Here is a 15598-nt window from a genome sequence, read left to right on the forward strand (position 1 = left end):
CATTGCGGTGCGCGGGCTGCTCACTGTGGGGGCTTCTCCTGTTGCGGAGCACAGGCTCTCGGTGCGTGGGGTTCAGCAGGTGTGGCTCGTGGGCTCTAGAGTGCAGGCTCTGTAGTTGTGGTGCACGGGTTTAGCTGCTCCGCGGTATGTGGCATCTTCCCGGACCAGGGCTTGTCTTGTGGTTTTAAAAGTTCTTAGCTGCATGGTCTGCGTGGTCTGCATGTTACACTGGAAAGAGCCTTAGTTTTTTTGTTTGTTTGTTTTTGGGGTTTTTTTGCGTTTATGCAGGCCTCTCACTGTTGTGGCCTCTCCCGTTGCGGAGCACAGGCTCCGGATGCGCAGGCTCAGCGGCCATGGCTCACGGGCCCAGCCGCTCTGCGGCATGTGGGATCTTCCCAGACTGGGGCACGAACCCGTGTCCCCTGCATCGGCAGGCGGACTCTCAACCACTGCGCCACCAGGGAAGCCCAAGAGCCCTAGTTTTGACCCCAGTTCTGCTTATCGATTGTGTAAATTTCTAAGACAAGTAATTAAACCTATTTGAGCTTCAGTTTCCTCATCTATATAAAATGAGATTTTTATAAATCTACTTTGAAGGGCTATATTAAGGTATACATTTTTGTTATGTTAAATATTAACACAATGTTAGGCATGTTGTAGATTCTCCAGGAATTGTAGATTTATCATCCTGTCTTGAGAATCTGTTTTCTTGGCTGTGTTTAGAAGACAACACCAAATCATGTGGAAACAACCCATAGATACAGTACATTATGTATAGTACATAGCACAGGGCCAGACACATAGTAGGTACTCAAGAAATGTTCATATAATATATTACCAATTTTTTGGTCCCATCTACGTTATTAAAATCTTTAAAAATTTCTGCTGTGTTTCAGTGAATGCTCCAGCCTAAATCCTCCTCATTCTCTGTTGGCTAATAATTTCAAAGTCACAGAGGAAAACAAATGTGTCACCTGAGAAGGTTTATCTTAACTATTTATCCATTGCTGCATACGTAGCCTATAAAGGAGAAAATAGCTTGACTCACATAGCCCCGAAGGCAAAAGTGGACAGGATCTGAACCCTCTGTCACTTGTGTTGTCATTTTCAGCACTGTTACCCAAGAAGTTCACTAAGAAAGGACACCCAGATTAGCCACTAAGCAAATAAGTTTGGCCAGAAATGCATAGGTTTAGTTCAAGACAAAAGAAAAAAGGGGAGGGGAGTATACCTAGCATAAAATGGCTTCCCATAATTTTTTCTTTCTCTAAGGTTTACAGTAAACTTTGTCTATGAAGAGCAGCTTGGAAGAGAGCAGGGTTGCTGCAGCAAAAGCTCAGTGGGGAGAGCTGTAGCAAATTGCCCCAGATAAGCTTAAGGCAACTCCACCTCTGGACTCCTGAGAGGCTAATGAACCATGGATCCCTGCCTCTTCCCAAGGCCTGATGTTTACACAGTGTTGTCAAAGACAACTAAACTTCCATAAAATACTATATTTCTAAAAGGTCTTCAAGCATAATCCTCTAAACCTATAGGAGTTACCCACTTGCTGAGAGTTAATAGGCTCTTGACTGAATGGTGAAGTTTGAAAAGGACCATCATAGGCAGAGTGCAGTTTCCCCCAGTTGCCTGTTCTCTTCACTATTTGGAGGGCCCCACCATCAGAAGCCAGCCAGGGCATTCCTAAGGCAGGGGACAGAGAAAATGGCTAAAGATCTGCTTGTTTTCCTCCTAATAATAAACAACTTTTTCTTTTTATCTTGGAGGTCTAGAATTTCTGGCTACATCTATATGAAACTTGTGATGTCAAATTCTTCAATTTATTAAAATTGTTTTTGGATGTCGTAAGTTAAAATGGTACATACAAGTTTCTCTTCCAAGGTTTTACAGATTTCTCAGCTTTTATCCATGTAAATATATTACCAGTAGAAACTGAGATAATAAAAGCCCATGCAACTAATCATCCAGTATTGTTGCCTTTCAGTCACTCCAGTCCCCAAATTACTATGTCTATTTCAGATGCTGTTACTTTTTCCAAATTAAATTCAGGCAATTCTTGAATAATGCCATTAAGGTCTTGCCTGAGAATTCAGTAACACAAAAATTAGTTTTCTTCCATTGTATTTAATTTTATGTCCAATAAGAATATTTATATATGCAAGTGGTGATGTGGATAATCACATTTCACATTTTATATTAGTGCCTGATCAACAGTACAGTAAGAAAGAATTTCTCGGGCTTCCCTGGTGGCTCAGTGGTTGAGAGTCTGCCTGCCGATGCAAGGGACACGGGTTTGTGCCCCGGTCCGGGAAGATCCCACGTGCCGCGGAGCGGCTGGTCCCGTGAGCCATGGCCGCTGAGCCTGCGCATCCGGAGCCTGTGCTCCACAACGAGAGAGGCCACAACAGTGAGAGGCCCGCGTACCGCAAAAAAAAAAAAAAAAAAAAAAAAAAGAATTTCTCTGCATCCCCACGCATCCTGCTCCCAACCCATACCTCTGCCTAATTAGCAAAGTTCTGGATCCAAATAGTTTCAATTACTCTTCTGAAAAAATAGGATAATGTTCAACTTGCAGAAGAAATGTAGCACTTGAAGGACTTGATCTCTATTTTGAAGGGTTTTCTTTTAAAATCTTTAACAGATAACTAGGAATATTGTGACTGGGCCTCTGCTCTCTACAGAACTTTAGAATTGATCTTGTCCTTAAATGCTTCCCCATCCGTTGTGCTAAGCTGTCACTTTCAGCTAGCATTCTCATTTGAGTCTCTGTCCTAGAGGCTTAAAAAAAGAGAGACTCTTCTCATCTACTCATCTGTGCCTTGAAGAAACTATGACAGCAGGTGAGGCTATTATAGAATTTGTTAAGTTGCAAGAACTCATATTGCATTACATTCAGGACCCATTCAATAGGAATGCTTTTCTGGTCTTTAAAAAACCTCGATTGCAATTCAAGCTAGATAGGAGGTTTTACTGCCACCTCATATGTTTATACCTGATAAGGACAGGAAATCATAAGAATTCTATATTTTCTTTGAAACCAACTCTAATCAACAATGGGACCATCATGACTTTACTTCTAAATTCATAATTTGTTTCTGTCCCAGGCACAATATAAATACAATGGAAAGAAAGATAGTTTTTCTAGTTGGTTAAATAAAATTATTTTCAAACTGCTTTAGCAATAGGATAGTAAGCAGGAGAAATTACAGTAAAATCAAGTAATCATCAGTAGAGGAATATCTCAGTGCTGGAGTTTCCTTGTACTGTTATAAACATGACAAATAGAAGTATTATATAAATACATCAAAAATGGAAATTTCATTTTGCAGAAAAAATGTGTCACATTTTGTGTGCCCACAGGAAAAGAGAGTTGAAAAGATAATAAACCACACTGTACAACTCACATGCATGTACTTGTCAAGATAATTCGTGATGCTAAAGCATAATGTTAAAAATTAAAGTAAGATCCACAAGCATATTGTTCCCCACAAGGAAGACAACATGTAGTAAAGAGCACTTTATGCTAGAATGTCTGAATTACAGACCCAGTAAATATTTAAGATATTTTACACTCTTTAAAAAGTAAAATGTCCCCATAATTAAGGCAAAGTGATTTCCTTCCCCAAATAATGTCCTTATTTCTCCACTTGTTTTTCCTAGGATATCAACAATAATATTTCGCAATAAATATTTATTCGTAATTTAATATAAGTAAATATTACGAATAGAAATAAATATTACTCTTAAAATTCAAAGAACCTAGAGATCTAAAATAATCCAATCTACCATACAGTAACATTCTACAACATCTGAGAAATAGTAACACATATGAGAAGTTTTCACACCACCACAAACTCATCACTTCACTATATAACTCATTCCCCTATTGAACAGTTCTGGTTGCTTAAAAATGTGCAGCGGAAATCTGCCTCCCTAAAGCATCCTCTAAATCCTGATGATACCTCTAGTTTAGGATCTTTCCAACTTACTCTAAAATCCTTACACAGAATCAGACTCCTCATGGGGACTCAGAGGCCTAAAGGATTTGTATATATATTCTAAAGAAAGGCCTGATTAAAGCAAGATAGGGCTGTCTCCAGAGAAATATCATCTGACCAGCCCCCAGATGTCCTCCCAGACTGTAATACACCATGGGTAGGATCTGGTCCTTTAGCCTATAGGTGCAGAAATTTGATTTTACAAACCCCAAGAATTCAGTGGGCTGAAGAAAGCTGACTTGTGCCCCCCAAATGCACGGAAACTCAGAACCAATCAATTCACTCAAATGAAATATATAAATGTCAAATGGATAAGATATCTAGGTGGTACTGTCAAAGCCAGCTACACAGAAGTCCAACTATTTTAAGACTAAAGAGCAGAGCATCAAAACAAGAGAAATGGGTTAACTGAGTATTTAATAGCATCAGACACTAATAATCTAGTGCAACCATCTTTGCAATCTTTGCAACTGAGCACTCTGGGTTTGCTAGTTCAAGTTGGCTTCTCAGGGCACAGCATCCCAGAGGGCACTTGAATAGATGACACAGCATGACATTCAGATGCTTCTTTTGCCAGACTCTAACCCTTATCCAAAGGGAAACATCCTTTCTTCAGATATAAGGATAATTTTAGTCAAATTTTACAGTCATATTTCTGCTTCAGTCGATAATGTGTTGCTTTGATAGATTAACTCTCTGAACGACATCTTGTTTCCAACTTTTTGGGAAGAAATCAGGGGTAATGATAAACACACGTGTACACACACACCACACTCTGGGCTATATTGGTTTAAATATCTGAACTGCTATGCCTGGCTCTGCCCACTTTCTATTCGACTTATCTTACTTGACTTGTGATTAAAGCAAGGTTTTGCTATTCGCCATTTCCTCTGTCTCTTCAGCTTGCTGTGTCTCTTTCTCTGAAAGCACCATGAATAGAAACAATACATATAGCTGTGCTTTAGAGCAGCCCACTTCTATAGCTATTGATTGGAATGTCGACTAGCAATGGGCATGCAGCCCTATTAGCTCTGCTGCAAGTAACTCAGATTATACCAGAAGTTGTTTCTTAAAAAAGTCAGGATCTCATTCAGAATAAACAATTTGTAAACATTTAAACAGGAAACTGGACAAGGATTTTAAACAAAGACACGAAGAGTTTCTACCATGATCACTCTCTGTCTTAGAAGAAAGAGCACAATCCTTACATTAAATCTCTTTTTAAATGGAGAACAGAGAAGTTGATGTCTAAATCGTCAACCACCACAGAAAACATACAGACTTCCAAAGTATCATTTTTCTATGATTTTTTTTTTTTTTTTTCGGTATGCGGGCCTCTCACTGTTGTGGCCTCTCCCGTTGCGGAGCACAGGCTCCGGATGCGCAGGCCCAGCGGCCATGGCTCACGGGCCCAGCCGCTCCGCGGCATGTGGGATCTTCCCGAACCGGGGCACGAACCCGTGTCCCCTGCATCGGCAGGCGGACTCTCAACTGCTGCGCCACCAGGGAAGCCCCATTTTTCTATGATTTTAAATCATTAAATGCTTTGTTATTGCTTAAATACCTATGCATAAACATCAGGATCACAAATACCCATTATGGTCCATACACATATTTGGTTTGTATATTATATTTCTGTGTTTCTACTCTTCTTAATATACTCAGATCTCATTTCTAAAACGTGTCTATTGCATTACTAGAAGTGGTTATATATTCAGGTTTTCAATCAACTGGTTTACTTGTTTGGATTGACTATAAATTTGTTGACATATATTGACGATTCCTCATTTTCTTGCCCAGGGTTCATTTCTTCTACTCATTTATTTTCAATCTCTCTAACTTTCTTATTTGACAGTATCCTACGAGCAGCATAACAGAGCACTCCAAGTTCATAAGGAATGGTGTAAACTAATTAGCAGATTTTATGATGGAAACTATTCCCCTCCCACATGATCATCCTGTCTGGATAATGAACTTTGTGAAAATATCCAGCTCTTACTACACTAAGGCAACAGTCTCACTCAAACAATCACCTATTTTGCCCTTGGACTTCAGTTCCTAATTGTGGACATGGTACAGATTCAGAAACAAAAACAGTTATGGGGTGAGGGACAGAGTTAAAAATAAAATAGCCTTAAAAAATGGATTTTGAGTTAAGAAAATTCTTGATCTTCTTTTGCAACTGACAGAAGAATAGCCCTAATAAGATGTGTTTGAAAAATACTATGACTGAAATCACAGTGTATAAGTGAAATGTAGGGAAGTTACAGAACATTCCCCTACATGCAGGTGTGCAGAAGCACTGAAGGGTTACTAACGAACACTAAATAGAAGTGTTGAATAGTTTGTTATGGGGAGAAGATCCAGAAATAAGAGTGAAAATCAGTGCTGGTTCATTACATCAGCAGTGAGGCTGGCAAACCCCACAGCTAAAGTCATCTTTCAATAGCAGGTGTGTGGTTTGTCCACTCTGGCTTGTAGCCCCCCAGCCAGGGCACAGAATGATCCCAGTCTTCATGGATTCATGAATGACCACAAGCCCTCTCAAGATGTATCTAAATACTGTGGTCGTTCTGCTTCTATTTTGGTCACATACTCCCATACTGGAAATTTTACCCCACACTACCCATTTCAGTTTTGGTGTGTTTGCTTACTGCAAGCAGTATTTCTTACCAAAAACACCGTAGTAGCTTGGAAGAATGGAAGAAACCAAAAGAGAAAGTTCTATACATTCTCAGTCTTTTCTATGGAAGCGGTTCTTTTCAGTTTAATAGTAATTATCAAAGGAGAAATATTATACTGCAAACAAAAGATCACCTAAATAGGTAAAAAGACATAGATATAAAACAAATGAATGATTTAAATGCCATCGCCAGCCTCTTCAGCATCCTTATGATAAATCCTTTATGAATTTGGGTATGTCGTTTGAAATATTACCCACCGTACCAATGTGCATAAATATCCCTACACAAGAAAGCACTTAACATATTTAACAATTTACTTCAAACTTTAATGTTTTTCAGATGACAGCCTAGATCTTAAAATGTATAGATATTTTATAGCCTTGCTTAAACATAAATAATACATTTGTCTAATTCACTAATACCAAAGGTACCTTTTTTCCTCATGATAAATATAGTCACCATCCATGACCGCCAGTAAAAATTATAAGGATGCACTATAATAAAAAAAACTATACCCCTATGTGGAAATGATAGGATATAATCTGTTTCATAAAAATAGTAATTTATTCTCAATCTTCCATCACTGGGAGAACGCATTACTGCTGACCGATTACTGTGGTCTTGAAAAGTATCTTTAGATTGAAGTCAAGAGAGTTATATTTCTCATGCGTTTAGGGAAGAATTTTAAAGTATATCAGGTCTCAGATTATAGAAGAAACTCAAAAAAGGCAAAACTTTATGTTATAAAATGAACATATAAAGAATCCAAAGACTGCTTAGAGATGGCATTACAAATGAGAAGCAAATGTATTTAGACTAACAGAGGTCAGAAAAAAATTTAGTATCTTTATAGAAACATGAGAAAACAAAACTTGTTAATGACAGAAGAAAGGGTTCATTTTAGAACACAAGCTTTTTTCTTTACCATAAGTTTAAGTTTCACATGACATTGTTAAATAGGCCAAATATTATGAATTAGAATACACCCATAGCATTCAGTATGTACTGTGTTAGTATCTACATAAGTGATTCTGAAATAACATTTGCTCTTTCAGTAGCATTATTTAGGCAATAAAAAAATGTATGGGTGCTAGGAAAATTCATGTTCCCAGTAGATGAATAAAGCCCGAAAGAATACATCTGTTGAAATTTGCATTTGGTTTTGGAAAACTTCTGTTTAACAATTGAACACGGGCATATTTTTTTTTTTAAGCTCTCACATGGAGAGAGTATCAACGTATTAAAGCAATTTACTTTTAGGGACATTATGCTGGGCTTTGAAATTCAAAAAATAGGATTTTCTTCTTGAATTATTTTATGGTCAATGTACAGTGTCTACACAAGGAAAATTAAAGCTGTCTGACAACTCATAGAAACATCACTGGTTCTTAAAGATGTAGGAAATTACATAAAAGCATGAAAAGTACTGGGTAATTTTGCAGTTTCATCTCTAAACACAATTGTAAAGACATCTGTCTTTCAATTCTTTCTCCCTCTTTCTTCTGAAGCATGGCCTTTTAATTCTTGCCCTTTTAAATATTTTTGCCTACTGTAGCTTTGCTTCTTAATGTACTGGTTGATCTTACCAGGCTAAGGAAGTATTTACAGGGGATGTTGCTTTTATCTGTATTCACAGAGAATGCTAACAAATTAGAAGAAAGCGCCAGAGAACACCACATACCTTGCCCAGAACATTACAATGGCTTCTGCATGCACGGCAAGTGTGAACATTCTATCAATATGCAGGAGCCATCTTGCAGGTAATGTTTTCACCCTTTAACTTTTAAATGTATAAAGTAAAAATACAGAAACTAAATTCTGGATGTTTACAGAGAATTGGATGGCATTCTGCCTGAATGGGCGATCAGCAGCCATACCTTTCTCTCCCTCTCCTACACACACACATGCACACGCACACGCACACACACACACACGCACGAACGCACGCACGCACACACACACACACGCACAAACTAGAAAACTACAAAATGTGTGCACATACCCAAGTACTATGTAACACATCATTATATACACTCTTCTGGTGGAATTTTAAATTGTACCTTGGGCATTACAAGTTCCTTAAAGACACAGCCTCCTCTGGTTTATTCATCACTCTTTCCCATGGACACAGAGCAGTGCCTGGCACAGATCAGGTACTTGATAAATATTTCTCAAACAAATGAAATGAGGCCTAAAGATAACACGGTTGCTTTTGGGAGGCTGTCTTTTCCAGAGTCCTCCGGGTCTTCTAATAAATATCATCAATCTTGGTTTTGCTAGGATCCACTATCCACAAGGCCTGTGGAGTGAGATATTAGCTGTACCTCCACAGATTCAGACTCAGTTGAGACACAAAGAAATTGCCTGTCTGGATTTAGTTAATAAATACAAATATCTGCTGAATACGCATGGATAGAACATAATTATTTCAGAGACGATAAAGCCAAAGTGAAAAAGACCAACGTATTTTTTATTAAAGGAATATACAAGTGGCAAATGATGAAATAGGTTGCATATTGCTGCTATACAGTGAAAGGAGTTTCTCTCTCTTGTTCTCTTCCTTCTCTCCCCTCCCTTCTCCCCTCCCCTCTCCTTTCCTCTCCCCCTCTTCTTCTTTTTCTTCATCTTCTCCTTCTTCTTTCTTCCTTTCCCTTTCTCTGTTTCTCAAGACCTGCCTTCCTTTCATGTTTTCCTTCATTGAATACACTAGCACTTGCCTTCCAGTAGAGCAGCCAGGCACAGTGAGAAGTTGCACCTGCTGCCCTGTCATCCCCAGCAGGGTCGTCATTATTAAGCCCCTCTAGATGCAGAGAGGAAAGATCCCAGGATGTAACTATGAGAAATTCAAAGTGAAGTACTAAAATAGTTCCACAAAGTCAACGACAAGTTGATCCCCACTAGTATTGTTTTCATGTGAGCTGTTTCCTCGTTTCATGCAGATCGTCTACCTGAGCTTTCTGATGAGGGCTGAGTGAGGGAGAGGCAGCCTTCATTCTCAGATGAATAGCGCATGGGCTTGTTTTGCTGAACCAACCATATTGCCTACATCATAATTACTTTTTTCCTACTGAAATTTAATTCTCTAACATAAGCAGACAACTTTATGACCAGTAAATTAAAGAAATCACTCTTGTTGTACCTCTGGCCCTAACACTTTTTAACACTTATTCTAACGGTAGCATAGAGAATGCTTTATCCAAAAATAGATAAGTAGTACTATATTTTATACTCATGTCATCAGAAACAAGCCTTTTCTCAAGCAGTTATGTTGACTTAGGTTAATTAAAGAGCAAGTTAAATAAAATGTAAAGCTCACCTGAAAAAATATATATAGAAAGAATAATTATTCCTGGGCTTCTCTCGTCTCTCTATATTATCACCACAAATTATCTACCAACTCTCCTATCTTCAAACTCATATCATAAAGTATAAAAAGAAACTGCATTATCTTTGAAATAAAAAACACAAAGAGATCTTACTGAAAACAAGTATTTGAAAGACATATCTACAAAGTACTATTTTTTTAAGAGCAGGAAAGGGAAACAAAAGGTCCTAATTTCACAATGAAGATAAATAGCTATAGGCCAACTATAAAAATGAGTCCAGCAACTACAGGTAACTGGACACTATTTCTTCCAGGTGTGATGCTGGTTATACTGGACAACACTGTGAAAAAAAGGACTACAGTGTACTATACGTTGTTCCCGGCCCTGTGCGATTTCAGTACGTCTTAATCGCAGCTGTGATTGGAACGATTCAGATTGCCGTCATCTGTGTGGTGGTCCTCTGCATCACAAGGTCAGTAACTGTACTCAGTGGCCACCTACATGAAGGGATATGTCATTCCTCCTTGTCTTAGAGCTCTCTAATTACAAGTCCCTTCATGGACTCTGCAGCCATCCATTCTCTGAAGTCCTATTTCCTCATCATAACAACATTGGAATAGCCAAATGGAAAGACATTGACTTTCGTGCTGGAGTGGTACAAATTTTTTTCCTTATTTTGCATTATGATGAGGATTATTTATTTTCTAAGGAAAGGTCTTTTTTCCCCTTCTAACGTGTAATACCAATCTTTGTTTAAATATGCTTTTCTCTTTTAGCTATAAAAAGTCAGTCTTCATTCAGACTACTAACAGACTATTTAAATGAGCAGTGTTTCCTGACTTACTCGGATTAGTATGCCAAATGAGATCATAGAATAGATTTTATACAAGGCCTAGAAAAGTATTAAATTATAGCTCTCATTTAGGGCACTTATATTTCCAAGTATAACTCTCAGGTATAATCATTTTTAACATATTTGATATAAACCACAAATACATTTTTATCTTAAGTTAACAAAATAATTTTTAATCACAAAATTCAAAGAAAATAGCTATAATGAGAACGATTATGTTGTAGTACATGAAAACCTTTGATATATGGAAACACGCAGCAAATTTCACAACAAGCTTTCATATCAAACCCCCGAACAATCAGACAGTAATTGTTTCCTGGAGAGTTAGGTTGAGAGAAATACAGAGATCTCATCCAGTTTCAACAGGAAAGAAAACCATGAATAATTAGTAATGTCTGGCATCGGGCTTGGAGTAAAGGAGGGAGGCCAGGTATGGCTTACCTTCATTAGCGTGTAAATTCACGGTAACCAAGAATTAGATTGCAAACCGAATGCATATTATTTATGTCCTGTCTAAGCAGAAATGTTACTGAAGATTCTTTGTTCTGATCTGATTTCACTCTGCTTGAAATAAAAGTTCCCAGGAAGTTTTTCAAGGTTTTTGTCAAATTCACAAGGCATTTGGACTTTCAATCATTTGTGCAGCTCTACAGTAAATCAGAATGTTTCCCCCAAAATTATTTTAAGACAAAAAAATAAAAGAAAGTATCATATCTTTAGAAAATAAAGGCCATAATACATCACTATATCTGTATTGTTCTGTCTTCTTTGAGGAGAAGTGTGGCATTTGCTCTTGAAAAAGACAAAATATGGTTCATAGATCCTTCCCTGGCCTAACGGCTTAAGGGAACATCATTGACGGGAGCTCTGTGCTACTCGAAACCAAGTTGAGTTCATCAACTCTACTCTTATGTTTAGATGCCAAGTGAGTCAGTGGATTACATTAAAATTGATTCTGGGGAGCATAAAAATAACTCAAGAAACCAAAAATATTAAGTATAAAAGAAAAGATAGAAAAGAATCTAAAACACAGGAAACTGTGCCCCATTACTCCAGGGGGCTTGAGCCTACTAATATCTAAGTAATATCAGCATGTAAAAAATGAAATTCATATTTAATAGATATAAAATCATAACAATTTGATTTGCTACTTCATGTACTGACAAAAATGCAGAACTTTAAATACTTCAGCAGATGTTAGAAGTCTTATTAATCAACTTCATTCCCATATGTAATAAAAACAACTGGAATACATAGGGTCCTTATCTCCCCAGGAATTGTGTCTGTGTGTGTGTGTGTGTATGTGTGTGTATGTGTGTATGTATATCTGTACAGACACACACCAATACATATATATATACATTTGGTAACATTATGAAGGAACAATTATCCCCATTTTCAAGATAGGGACTCTGAGGTAGGAGAAGTCAACAAATTGCTGAGTATACACAGCTGAGCAATAAGGGCAAAAATGGAATCTAGGCTGCCTAGTATCAGAGCCTGTGCACTTAACCACCAGTCATACTGCCCCTTGGCTGGTCAAGATGTCTATTTTCTGATGCTCAAGACAACCTAACCGAGCTCCAAATTAGGCAAGCCATTTTTTTAAGACATACGGCTGTTTTCATTTTCCATGTAAAAACAAAACAAAACCTATCTTCTGTTTACTTTTGAGGAGGAGAAATAGCACATGAACTAAACTGGCATTATTGTAATGCATTTTATAAAACTCTCCTAGGCAATCCAAGCTTTCCAAAATCCAAGAGTCATACTAGTCAATAAACTACACTATTCTCAGTATGGATTCATTTCATTCACTTGAAAACATTCTGCTCAAAAACCAGACTTTGCAGCTAGGCCATCCTCCCCTCTAACCCTTCCTGCCCAAACCCTCTCTTCCTGGTGACCTGGCCACACTCGTCCATCAAGACTTGTTCCAAAACATCTAGTTGCTAAAAGATTTACAAAATTACATGAAACAGAGATCCCCTCATTCTCTTCAATTTTCTTTTAATCTCATTGTCACCTGGTCTCTCCTCTTTTCTACCTCTCTTTTCTTTCTCTTCTCCTCTTCCCACTTTCTTTTCCTAGTTCTTTCCCCTTGTTTTTACTACTTTAGTCAAATATCTGTCCTTCTCCTAAATAAACATGTGTCATAAAGAATACAGACATCTAGAGACCTGTTCTGAAATGAAAAGAGTTGCCCTGCTGAGAAGATGTATTTTCAGTCTTTCATCTCCAGCTCTCACTTGCTGGGAATATGACTTCCAGCTCCATGTTCATTTTGACAGATCTACCCCCCAAAAACCCATATATGTATATACTATATACATTTACTCACATATGAACATATATATGAATATATATTTTCTGACACTCCCCAGCTTATTATAATAGGATTTTATATGAACTTTATATTGTTATTTTTATTTGTATTGTCAAAGCATTATCTTATTATAAGAGAAAAGCTACTAGATCAGAGCTTTTCAGATAATTTGACTGAGTCTTAGCTTTTTATAGAAGCTAAATAATTGGTACCAATTTATGTCTCTAGCTTATAACATTAATATACAAAATGATATTAGGCTGAACCAAAACAATATCCCTTTTCATTACATATCCCATATTAACAGTTGGCTCACTCTCTGGTTTAATAGGATTTAAACTTGTAGCCCTGAAATGTCAATATAACATTCATCCTTGGAACATTTAAAGTATCAAGTTGTTGAAGACCTTTAACATGAGATTAGATGAGCTCACACTTGCTCTATTGCATTGTGCTGAGTCACTGTTTGAGCCCTGACGAGTAAGCTGTTGAGGACTAGGTAAATGTATTCCTCTTCAACTTCCACCTCTGTTCTTCAGTTCTCCTCAACAGATGCTTAAAGACAACCGCAAACAGAAGCAAAAACAAAAAACAAAACCTCTTCCAACATAACTCCAGCTTCTGCTAATAATAAATTCTTTCATCTGAAATATTTTAATAATTTGCTTAATCCATAACTTCACTCTGTGATTGTGGGACCAGATTTTAGGTAATAGCACTGGACTAAGATATGTAAACTTTCCAACCTTCTAGGAAATGCCCCAGAAGCAACAGAATTCACAGACAGAAGCAAAATACAGGGCACTACAGTTCAGACAACACAACAAGAGCGTCCACGAGGTTAATCTAAAGGGAGCATGTTGCACAGTGGCCGGACTACCGAGAGCTTGGACTACACAATACAGTATTATAGACAAAAGAATAAGATGAGATCTACACATGTTGCCTTGCATTTGTGGTAATCTACACCAATGAAAACATGTACTACAGCTATATTTGATTATGTATGGATATATTTGAAATAGTATACATTGTCTTGATGTTTTTTCTGTAATGTAAATAAACTATTTATATCACACAATATAGTTTTTTCTTTCCCATGTATTTGTTATATATAATAAATACTCAGTGATGAGAAAAAAATTGGCGTTCTTAAATTTGCGGTATCTCCTAACTGTAAATATAATCAAGCTAGTACAATCTGTACAAGTACCAGTATTTTATCTTTCTCCACATCCTGAGACAGAGCACTAGTTTATACAGGACTCAGTGGCTAGGTTTTGAGTGATTCCAAGATCAAGGGAAACGATGGTTATTGGAAAAGAGAAAAAATAGTTTATATCGAGTGAGGAAAAAATATTTCAGATCTTTGAATCATCTCTATTTTATCAGCTTTCTTCCCTGGTCTTCCATTTTCATCCCCAGAGCAGAAAAATCTCTGGCATATAAATTAAATCAAAGAAGAAGGGGAGGGAAAGTGCTTTATAACTCATAAAGGAGAGGGAAAGAAGATATTGGATTTTATTTGGGAAACATCTTAGAATCTCCCAGTTAAGTGCATATATCTGAAAGGTCCTGAACAAGCTACATATTAGGAATACACAGAGCACAAAATCTATTCCATTTAGGTGAGTGGAATTAACAACTAGGAAGAAATTCTAATAGCATCATTAAATGTGTAACACCAAATCATGAATTCTCAGAAGCACCTTGCTATATTTACAGTATATGGTTCTTTAAAAAGAAATTAGAATCACAAACAAATACCTCATGAATAACTTCATGGCTAATGCAGCACCATTATTTGAAATGGAACTAAGGTGATAATATTTCATGAAATGTGCTTTATATATATGATAAGAACGAAAATGAATCACATAGCATATGAAAGACCTTGGTGGGAAATCGATATAGATTTCTGAACACACAAATATGTATGAACACTTTGGAAAAAAAAAAACTGTAAAAATTCTCAAAGAATAAGATGAAAGTAACAAATCAAATAATTGCCTTATTATCATTTAGTCCTTCATAGCTTTCTGTGGCTAACAGAGTAAATCTAAATAAAAGTTTCTTTGTCTCCTTCAAATGTCCTCTGCACGTACTGAAAGGAATGACATTTCTGTGTCCACAAAAAGAAAAAAGGACAAATGTCAAACCAACACTTTCTGAATATAAAATATTCAGTGAAAAATAAGTTTCCTGAAGTGATGTTTAAGATATTTGTTAAGACACTTTTTAAAAGGTGACAATCTAAATAGTATTTAGGGCTCTGTGAAAAATCTGGTTTTCTAGGTTAGTCATCACTTTGAAAAGTGTGAATCTATAAGCATAACCGTCACTCAAGTGTTTCCATAAATTGGTCGTAGGCTACTTGTACAAACAAACTCTATTTAAACTTCCACATGGAA

General features: G+C 37.1%; 1 protein-coding gene across 1 annotated transcript in view; it reads left to right on the forward strand.

Moving 5' to 3' along the window:
• The window catches only part of TMEFF2 (transmembrane protein with EGF like and two follistatin like domains 2), a gene marked incomplete at its 5' end in the record, with an annotated part of 248196 nt that extends 234023 nt beyond the window's left edge, over window positions 1–14173 (forward strand). Inside the window, 3 exons of the mRNA XM_082659010.1 lie at window positions 8319–8442; window positions 10322–10480; window positions 13941–14173. Coding sequence (XP_082515136.1) covers window positions 8319–8442; window positions 10322–10480; window positions 13941–14037 — 380 coding nt within the window. The 3' untranslated portion in view covers window positions 14038–14173. The remainder of the gene's footprint in view (window positions 1–8318; window positions 8443–10321; window positions 10481–13940) is intronic.
• Between the last annotated feature and the right edge of the window lie 1425 nt (window positions 14174–15598).

This window comes from Grampus griseus, assembly GCF_964374135.1.
Source record: "Grampus griseus genome assembly, chromosome: 7".
NCBI lineage: Eukaryota > Metazoa > Chordata > Mammalia > Artiodactyla > Delphinidae > Grampus > Grampus griseus.